Below are 9,147 nucleotides of genomic sequence, written 5' to 3'. Positions count from 1 at the left end.
CTGCTTATGGAAAGGGGATTCAGTCTCTGCAGTCAATCATCTCTGTGAAGAAGCTAATGAATCAGTTAATCATCTCTGTCTACTTTGCATATGGACATGGCAATATGGATAACATTCCTGAATATCTTTGGTGTCCAGTGGGTCATGCCATGCATCATGAAGCAAGCTCTTCACCACTAAGTATAACAAAAATCTAAGCATTGGAAGGGATGCTGCAGAACAATTCCAGTATGCATTATGGACAATTTGGATAGAACGAAATCCAAGATATTTGAAGGGAAAAAAGAAAATTTATCTTAATTCTTAAGTATAGATCTTATAGTAATCTATATTTGTGGGACAAAAAAAACTGTTAATGGCATATATCTTATATTGGACTTGCTAGAATCCTAAAAAAACTTAGAAGGAGACAAGTCCATTATTATTTACCTCTTTGTAGCTCCTTGCTGAATTTTAATAAAATCCTTTACCTTTCGCGTCAAAAGTTATTACCAACTATTGATATTATTAATGGCTTGTGGGTAAGTTCACATGCTTAGCCGGTAGTGCTTAACAAATTTTTGTTTCGACAAGGAGTTCTTAGTGGTTAATTTTTGAGAATTTTTTTAACGGAGAAGGGCCTAAAATTCCTCATTAGATTTGGTACAATATTACCCTCTGTTCACCTATTGGGCTAAAATATCCTGACGTTAACCTTTTGGCTCAAGTTTGTTCTTGTTTCTAACTGTTCCCTTATGGTCGGGGGCATTTTTTGCGCGATTTGTAGACAAAGGGAAATATAATACCAAATCCCATAGTTTAGGTAGGCCCTTCTCTCTATTTCATAAAATAAATAAATTTCAACTAAATATGCATTCCCTTTGATATTTGCAATGCTCCATTAGCCTTCTTCTGGAGAAAAGATGATGTTTAAGAGTATTTTCTCTTATTTTTGTAATAATTCTCTCCAATTAAGGTCCATTAACCTATTGGTCAACAACATGAAATAAATCAATATTTATTTAACTATAGTTGCAAAAATTAGAATTATCATCGTAATTAAATGATAAAAGAATACACTCAGAGAACTAATTAGGAGAACTGAGACAATACCTTTTATATACTTATCCTCCATAAAAATCCTTACTGTTTAATTCCAGCAAGTTGTTAATTCTCATGTACTGCATCTCACGGATAGTTTACTTGCATTTGTCTATGTTATTTAAGTTACTCCATGTCTATCACCACCTGCAAATTAAAGATAATGAGAGATCTGTGTGAGGAAATAATTATGAACAATGAAAGTTAATATTTCTAAAAATATTTTAAATGATTAATGTAAGAAAAAAAAGCTAAACACTGCATATTCATTTTAAGCATTTAACTGGGAGGAGTAATCTAACGTGGGGGAGGTAAAGAGTTTCTACCTTCCTTTGATTAATATGGAATATGTAAAGGACGGAAAGAGAAAGTATAAAAAAAGAAAAAAGAATATTTATAGAGTTTGTAGAATGAAAAATTAAAAAAAAATCCAAAAAAGACTTTAGAAAAAGAGAAAAAATTTCTTATCCAAAGATAGGTGCACAGTCACTTTTTTTATATCAAAATCCATGCCTCACAAAAGTACAAAAGGAAAGCGATAATTGAGATGATTTTTCTGCCAAATGAATTTCAAGTCATGCAGCATTGGTACGTATTACTGTCAAGAAAAAATACTCTCTCAATGCAATTCCATATTTACCAACTAAAAGCTCATAATGCTTTACGATCTATAAGGTTTTCCTCTAATTCTTCTAAAACTATTCCACATGAATATTAGATATCGTTGCATTACAAGAGAGGCCCACAAAATATTAAGAGATAAATTTCAAGCAAATGTCAAATAATATAGTCAAATATAATACGGAGAAGAGCCAAAAATGCCCCTGGACTATGTGATTAGGTACAATATTGTCTTACGTCTGCTCATCAAGCTAAAAATGCCCCTGACTATAACGGAACGTTCGAAATAAGGGCAAACTTGAGCCGAAAGTTCAATGTCGGGGGTATTTTTAGCCCGATAGGTGGAAGGAGGACAATGTTATACCAAATCCCAATAGTTCAGGGGCATTTTACACCCGTCTCCGCTTTTATAATAATAATAATAAAAGGCCAAATACCTAGATAGCCCCTTAAAATTGGCACGTTTTGCAAGATAGCCTTATAAACTTATGGGGTGACCAGTTAGACAGTTATCCTTGACAGATGTGTTTTTGAAGCACAAGCAGTATTGTGAAGAGTGTGAAGCGAGGAAAAGCGACAACCCCATTTCACGAGAAGCGAGAAGCGAAGCGCTCGCTTTTTTTAAGTGAAGCGGAATTTTAAAAAAAAATTAAAATAAATACTGCATAGACAAAACAAGTAACTGTAAGCAAATGTTCAATACTTCAATTAAAAAACTAAAGAGTAGCATCAATTAAAGCACAAAATGAGCATCCTATTCTTCTACAAGATTGTCAAATTCTTGTATTCCACTATCAATATTATATTGCTCGTCATCTTCTTCAACTTCTTCTTCTTCATCAACTAGGGACAAAGTAACTGCCTCTTTTCCCTTCCTCTGTGAACTTGAAGTTGAGGTACTCCCCCTCAAACCATAAATCCTCTCCCCAATTCCACGCGCCTCCGCAACATCACCCCAAGTCAAATAAGAAGTATCCTCAAATACTTCTTCATCTGCATGATCTTCCAGGACTCCAGTTAGCCATTCATTTGCATCATCGATGTTGTCCAAACTAATTGGACCAATTACATTGCGAGCGTTGTAACGACGCTTCAATGTTCTATTGTACTTAATGAAGACTAGATCATTGAGACGCTTCAAGGTTAGTTTGTTCCTCTTTTTGATATGAATCTGCAAATAATAAGTAATTAGTAAGATTAGGACAATTGATATATAATTTAATTATCTCAATATACTAAATCTTTCTTCTTAGTTCTTACATGCTCAAACACGCTCCAATTCCTTTCACACCCGGATGAGCTACATGTTAGACTTAGAACCTTGATGAAAAACTTTTGTAAATCTGGAGTGGAATGACCATATTGCTTCCACCATTCAACTGTAGAAGTAGAACAAATTTTCAAAACATAATATTGGTAAAGAAATAACTTATTAACTATAAAACAACATATAAGCACTCGCTCACCTGGTGACTTCGTCTTTCTTTGTCTAATCGCCATGTTTTTTTTTCCAAAAAGTTGCCCAACATTCCTATAAATAATAAATTGCTTTGTTATTTTATGTTGCATGAATTCTTCAGGTATCAACTTCTCAATACATTCATAGAATCCATTCCACAAAGGTTCATCTCCTAGAATCCTCTCTTCATTGTCATAAAACAGTTCCTGGTTCAAAACAAGTCCAGCTGCATGCAAAGGGCTATGAAGCTTACTATCCCACCTTTTATCTATGATCTCAAAGTCTCTTTTGTATTTTCTTTGATCACTAAAAGAGGCTTGAATAACCTCCTTTGCCCTATCAATTGCTTCGTACAGGTAGCCCATTGATGGCCTTTGCTCCCCATCCACCAAACGAAGCACTTTAACTAGAGGACCACCAATCTTCAATGCATGAACCTCATTGTTCCAGAATGAAGGAGAAAGTATAATATCTGCAGATTCTCTCCCTCGAGCTTCCCTTCCATAGACACTGTTAGTGTACTCATCTGAAACAAACAACTTCTTCAAATTGCTTTTTTGCTCATACATCCTATGCGAAGCCAAGAAAGCAGTAGCAAATCTTGTCTTTGCAGGTTTCACCAAGTTTCTTCGTTTAGTGAATTTCTTCATCATGTTCAATAACAAAGGCCTTTGAACAATATAAGAATGCACTTAATTGCCTGATTAAAGACTGTACTGAAGGGTCTTTCCTTGAAGATGTCACCGAAGATCGAATTAATGGAATGTGCTGCACACGAAGTCCAATAGATATACGGGTACCCAACAGACATCAAATCGCTAGCTTTAACATTTTCACTGGCGTTGTCCGTGACAACTTGAACAACATTTTCTGCTCCAATAGAGTCTATTGTACTCTTGAACAAGGAGTACATTTTGGTTGAATCAGTCGAAGAGTCGCTTGCATCAACGGACTCAAGAAACAGGCTTCCCTTAGGAGAATTCACCAAGATATTGATGATCATTTTTCCATTTCTCGCCGTCCACTTATCCATCATAATGGAACAACCAAACTTGTTCCATTCTACTTTGTGCTCCTCCACGATTTTGTTCACCTCTGCCACCTCTTTCTTTAGATATGACCCTTTAACTTCATAATAAGTTGGAGGCTTCATTCCTGGACCATATTGGTCTACGGCCTCAATAAAAGCAGCAAAAATGTAAGTATAATTAACACAATTAAAAGGAAGGCCTGCATCATACATCACCGCACAAACATTGTAACTACACGATCCCTCAAAATCGCTTTGGCATCAATTTGAGTATTACCACTTTTTCCTCCCTTATCTCCAGATTTTTGCGCGAAGTAACAATCCATTGCCAGTAGATCCACAACTAGAAGACATTGGTGGAAGCATCCTTCCCCGCTTTTGTGATTTTGGTGAAGGCGACGAAGCATCGTCGCCTTGTTCTGTTTCATCATCATCATCATCATCATCAAGATTATAAAGTTCTTGTTCATGAATCATTTGAGTCTTTAACTCTTTCTTTTTTTGAAGGTATGCTATCAATTCTTCCTTCACATGCTCCGAAACTTTAGTGCAAGATGCGACATTTGAATCACCACCGATTAGATGCGCATTTTGGCGATAGACTCCCCCATTTGAAATCTTATCACAAAAAAGGCATCTAATGGCCATTTTGTTGGTCTCGCTAACTCTTGAAGAGTAAGCCCAAGTCGGGTCTTTCCTATCTTCTTTTGGCGCCATTAAAAGAACAACTACATAACACATAAGAAAGACAATAAGAACTAAGAATAAAGGATATAAAAAATTGGGTAGAAATTGGGGGCAGAAAGAACTGAAGGTAAAAAAAAATTCGCCAAAGCATTTCGTTGCTTTTTGGACATTTAGAAATAAAAAGAAAAAGAAGAAGAAGAAGAAGATGAAAATTAAAAGTGCAGAAGCAGAACATACCTGTACTCTTGAAGAAGAAGAAGAACAACCCTTGATGCTTTGAGATAATTTCAGAAATCTGAAGTTGATGAAGAAGAAAAGAAGAAATCGTGGCTCTTGTTGAAGAAAAACCCTAGTCTCGCTGCTGTTGAAGAAGTCCAGACAGTGTTTACTGTTTACAAACTCGTTTTTTAATAAAATAGGGCTTGGGTTAATTTTAAACACAGAAGCGGACGCTTCTCTCGCTTCTTCTCGCTTCACCGCTTCTCGTTTTTTACAGAGAAGCGATCACTTTTTCGTATCAGAGTCGCTTCAAAGACCTGACGCGCTGCCCTTCACGCCTCGCTTCGCTTCTCGCTTAAAGCGACGAAGCGAGCGCTTTTTTAATCACTGAACACAAGTGTCTGATATGGCAAACTACGTGTATCAAAGACGCTTTTGAGCTCATGAGAGTGTTTTTTCTTTAATCTGTTTCTCATTTTATATCTGAAAAACTCCCTAAAATTTTCAGCTAGTCTCCTTCCCATCTCCGACGAGTACCTAACCGGAAAAAATGGCCACTCCTGCCCAAACTAGTAGAGAAAAAAAAAAGTCGTAGGCAGTGAACTCACTCCCCAGTTTGTGGACGTCACAGGCAATACAATAACATCCTTCGCTGCTTCAATCTGAGAGAGGATATCCCGAATGACCTCAACATGAAGGTAATCCACACCAATGAAACAAGTAAATAAAAATTGAACCCAAAATTGATTTTCTCAGCGAAAACTTAAAAATCAAACCAAATAGAAGCACAAGGAATTGCAACCCCTCAAGCCTTTTGCAATTTGTAACAAAAATCAACACCAACCCAAGAACTATAGTAATTACTGATCGTAAAGCTTAAAAATACTTGTCTGTTTGTATACCCAATCGAGAAAAGTTCTTATTTTTGGTGATGAGCTTGCTTCGGAAAAGTTGCTCCGTCTACAAACGATTTGTTTAATGCAAAGGTCCAAATTCAGACAAAGAATTGATCAAGAACAGAACTAAAAGAAACAGAGACATGAAGAAGAAGTGGGGACGGACGAAGGGTCTAGTATATGGTCCAGGGGTGGGGAAAAGGCATTGGTCTGGGCGGCTTTGGTTTTTTTTTTTAATTGCATTTATTCTATTTTTAGTTATACTTGACAAATTTTTCTCTTTCAAGTTCCACATGTTTTTTAGTAGTTGGTTTACTTTGCACACCATTCGCATGTGGGTTTCACACACTTGCTTTTATGGACACAAGTGTTCACAAAATACACCTCTGTCAAGTATAAGTGTCTAACTGGTCACCCCATAGTTTATAAGGCTATCTTACAAAACTTCCAAGTTTAGGTGGCTATCTAGGTATTTGGCCAAAAAAAATTGAACTTATCTTATGGAGTGTCAAAGACCGGTATTTTCATGGGCAACAACTGCTTCTTTTCAATTGATAATCATGGACATATTCCTTTGAATAAATCAGGTGAAGGTGACGTTCATTTTAAGAATTCTCAACAAGGTGGTTCGCTTTTTAGCATTACAAATCAGAACCTTGTTAGGTTAGTTGGATACTTGATATAGCAAAGTTGGCGGAGTGGAGCTCATTGGCGGTGAACTCTTGGCCCTTGAGTACCTCCATGGATTTAGTATACCTGCCTCCTCTTCTACTTTAGGGCAGCCTGGTGCACAAAGCATCCTGCATTCACGCAGGATCCGGGAAAGGCCGCACCCCTTGGGGTGCGATGTAGACAACCTACCATAATGCAAGCATTAGTGGCTGCTTCCACGACTCGAATCTGTGAATTGGTCACAGAGAGATAACTTTACCATTACTCCAAGACAACCTACCCTCCTCTTCTACTTTCCTTGTAATAAACCAAAATATCTCTTCATCTATCTCTCCTTCTTTCCCTCTCTCTCCCTCTCGTGTGTGTGTGTGTCAAAATTTTATTCAGTATTCAGTTTAATTTGTGTGCCCCAATTGTATAGGAGCAAACTTTCGTGAAAGTGCAAAACATGACACTGTTTCGGGACATTCTTACTTTCCTGACAGCTAATCTTTTGTGGAGAATTATGCTCCAGGCCTGGCATAAATGAGCCGATTACCTTTTCTATCACATGTGGGTCACATATCTGACATGGTTGAGCAGAAGCGTTTTCTGTTTGGATCTTTACCACTCAGCAAATGGAGTTACGCCAAATAAAGATTTAAACCTTCTAAATTAGGAACAACAGCTCTCCCCCCCCCCCCCCAACCCAACCCCAATATTTATCCAATAAATTTCTTTGGGTTGATCAGAAGCGGGAGAGATAAAGAGGATGGAGGCAAATTCAAGAATTATATCGGTGGAGTTTGAACTACAGTCTTGTCTTTTCTTTCTTGGCCTTGTCATTTCTTCAGAAAGCATTCAATATTTGGTTTAGGCATGAAGGATATAGTTCATGCTTCCTTGAGATATGTTCCGCTATAGAAACTGTGGTACACCTGATAATTACCATTTCTGGCAATTCTTGTGCAATGCACTGCCTTAACAATGTAGTGTTCTGTACTCCCAAAAATATATCATTCAATGTGAATGTATTGTTCATGAAAAAGTATTCATTGTCTCATTGAATTATTTCTGCAGGAAATTCATGATTACTTGAAGACTCTTTGTCCTGACTTGCATATTAGTCGAGGGGAATATGATGAGGAGACACGTTACCCAGAAACCAAAACACTGACCATTGGTCAGTTCAAGCTTGGATTATGCCATGGGCACCAGGTCTGAACACTAAACTTTCTTCTTTCCTTTGTCCTATTTTGAACTGATGATAAGCTTGATGATTCCTTAATTATGAGGTAACTCTGCGGTATTCAAGTGATCTGAGTGGCATTTGCTGTAGCTACTTGTTAATTGTTGTCTGGGATAAATCCTAACACCTAAGTACTCTTTGCTCAATCATATGATGTTTGTCATCTTTACTATGTGTCAACATGCACTATGTGTGTGTTTTATATGCACCTTCTGGCATATATACCATTATATATACAGGTGCCGATATTGAATCACCCAATTTGATAAGACCTTGGAACTTTTTCTAAGCATGTTATGTATTGTAAGAGAATGAATGAACTTATTGAATATTGTCCCTGAGGAGAATTAATTTTGCTGCACCTGTAAGATAGAAATACGTTTCCTTGGTGGTAATAGTCTCTCCTCTTGTTTCTTGTCCTGAAGGTTGTTCCGTGGGAGGACTTAGACTCTCTAGCCATGCTCCAGAGGCAATTGGATGTCGACATACTTGTGACTGGCCACACCCATCAGTTCACAGCATACAAACACGAAGCAGGGGTGGTTATAAATCCAGGATCTGCCACTGGTGCCTACCGCAGCATCACTTATGACGTCAACCCCAGCTTTGTTCTCATGGACATTGATGGCCTGCGTGTTGTGGTCTATGTTTATGAACTCATTGATGGAGAAGTTAAAGTTGACAAGATCGATTTCAAGAAAACATCAACAACATAGAATATTCATTGAACAAGAAGACTCGTGTGCTACAGATTTCAATCAAGGCCCAAGTGTTAATACGCCATTGCTCCTATTTGGATAGTTTTCTTGTTGGTATGTTTGTGTTTGAGTTATTCAAGCCTGCTAGATTAATATATAAACCAAATCAAACTAAAGATAAAACGAGTTTCATCCGTTTTTGTTTTAAATGGTTTTGTGATTCTTTTGGGATCAATTGTACATTATGATCTAAAATAAGTTGTTCGCATCTTTTTCTTGATCAACTTTGGCTCTTCTAATTATTATTAGGTCCCTAGATTGATATGTGAAAACAATGCTAAAGAATGTACAATATTCATGTGGTGTTATGTTCAAATAGTAACTCATATTTGTGTATGCTCCAAAGGTAACTAGCGAAATGCTAAAAAAAGTTATCTTATTTCATTTCTTTCTATCCAGAGGTGACTTGGATTGAAATTCAATGTTGATTTAGGACTAATTTTAAGATGGTTAACTACTAGTTTTGGTTCTTTTATTTTTTTGAAACCAAGTATTCG

General features: G+C 36.9%; 3 protein-coding genes across 3 annotated transcripts; 1 reads left to right on the top strand and 2 right to left on the bottom strand.

The window, feature by feature from the left end:
• Positions 1 to 2,385: 2,385 nt before the first annotated feature.
• Positions 2,386 to 6,137, bottom strand: LOC142174720 (uncharacterized). Its single transcript, XM_075240842.1, has 4 exons — positions 5,115 to 6,137; positions 3,168 to 4,918; positions 2,962 to 3,080; positions 2,386 to 2,872 (listed from the first exon to the last, which is right to left on the bottom strand). The coding sequence occupies exons 2-4, from the start codon at positions 3,811 to 3,813 to the stop codon at positions 2,456 to 2,458; spliced, it is 1,182 nt and encodes a 393-aa protein (XP_075096943.1). The 5' UTR covers positions 3,814 to 4,918; positions 5,115 to 6,137; the 3' UTR covers positions 2,386 to 2,455.
• LOC107826884 (uncharacterized) lies at positions 3,816 to 4,907 on the bottom strand. Its single transcript, XM_075240181.1, has 2 exons — positions 4,520 to 4,907; positions 3,816 to 4,390 (listed from the first exon to the last, which is right to left on the bottom strand). Exons 1-2 carry the CDS (start codon positions 4,905 to 4,907, stop codon positions 3,816 to 3,818), a joined length of 963 nt encoding a protein of 320 aa, XP_075096282.1.
• Positions 6,138 to 6,469: 332 nt separating the features above from the next.
• LOC107826883 (vacuolar protein sorting-associated protein 29-like) lies at positions 6,470 to 8,825 on the top strand. Its single transcript, XM_075241102.1, has 3 exons — positions 6,470 to 7,632; positions 7,724 to 7,861; positions 8,318 to 8,825. The coding sequence occupies exons 1-3, from the start codon at positions 7,615 to 7,617 to the stop codon at positions 8,606 to 8,608; spliced, it is 447 nt and encodes a 148-aa protein (XP_075097203.1). The 5' UTR covers positions 6,470 to 7,614; the 3' UTR covers positions 8,609 to 8,825.
• The last annotated feature ends 322 nt before the right edge of the window (positions 8,826 to 9,147 follow it).

Source organism: Nicotiana tabacum, chromosome 20, assembly GCF_000715075.1.
Source record: "Nicotiana tabacum cultivar K326 chromosome 20, ASM71507v2, whole genome shotgun sequence".
In the NCBI taxonomy this organism is placed as follows: Eukaryota; Viridiplantae; Streptophyta; class Magnoliopsida; order Solanales; family Solanaceae; genus Nicotiana; species Nicotiana tabacum.
This window is presented reverse-complemented; position numbering and strand designations above follow the sequence as displayed.

Bases quoted from the DNA above. Each gene is read 5' to 3' on its own strand.
- LOC107826883 (XM_075241102.1), top strand. The intron at 7,862-8,317 runs GTCTGAACACTA...CTTGTCCTGAAG, and splicing joins GATTATGCCATGGGCACCAG to GTTGTTCCGTGGGAGGACTT.
- LOC142174720 (XM_075240842.1), bottom strand. From the start codon at position 3,813: ATGATGAAGAAATTCACTAAACGAAGAAACTTGGTGAAACCTGCAAAG. The intron at 3,081-3,167 runs GTGAGCGAGTGC...CTACTTCTACAG, and splicing joins AAGAAAGACGAAGTCACCAG to TTGAATGGTGGAAGCAATAT. The intron at 2,873-2,961 runs GTAAGAACTAAG...TATTATTTGCAG, and splicing joins ATTGGAGCGTGTTTGAGCAT to ATTCATATCAAAAAGAGGAA.
- LOC107826884 (XM_075240181.1), bottom strand. From the start codon at position 4,907: ATGGCGCCAAAAGAAGATAGGAAAGACCCGACTTGGGCTTACTCTTCA. The intron at 4,391-4,519 runs GCAATGGATTGT...TGTATGATGCAG, and splicing joins TTCTAGTTGTGGATCTACTG to GCCTTCCTTTTAATTGTGTT.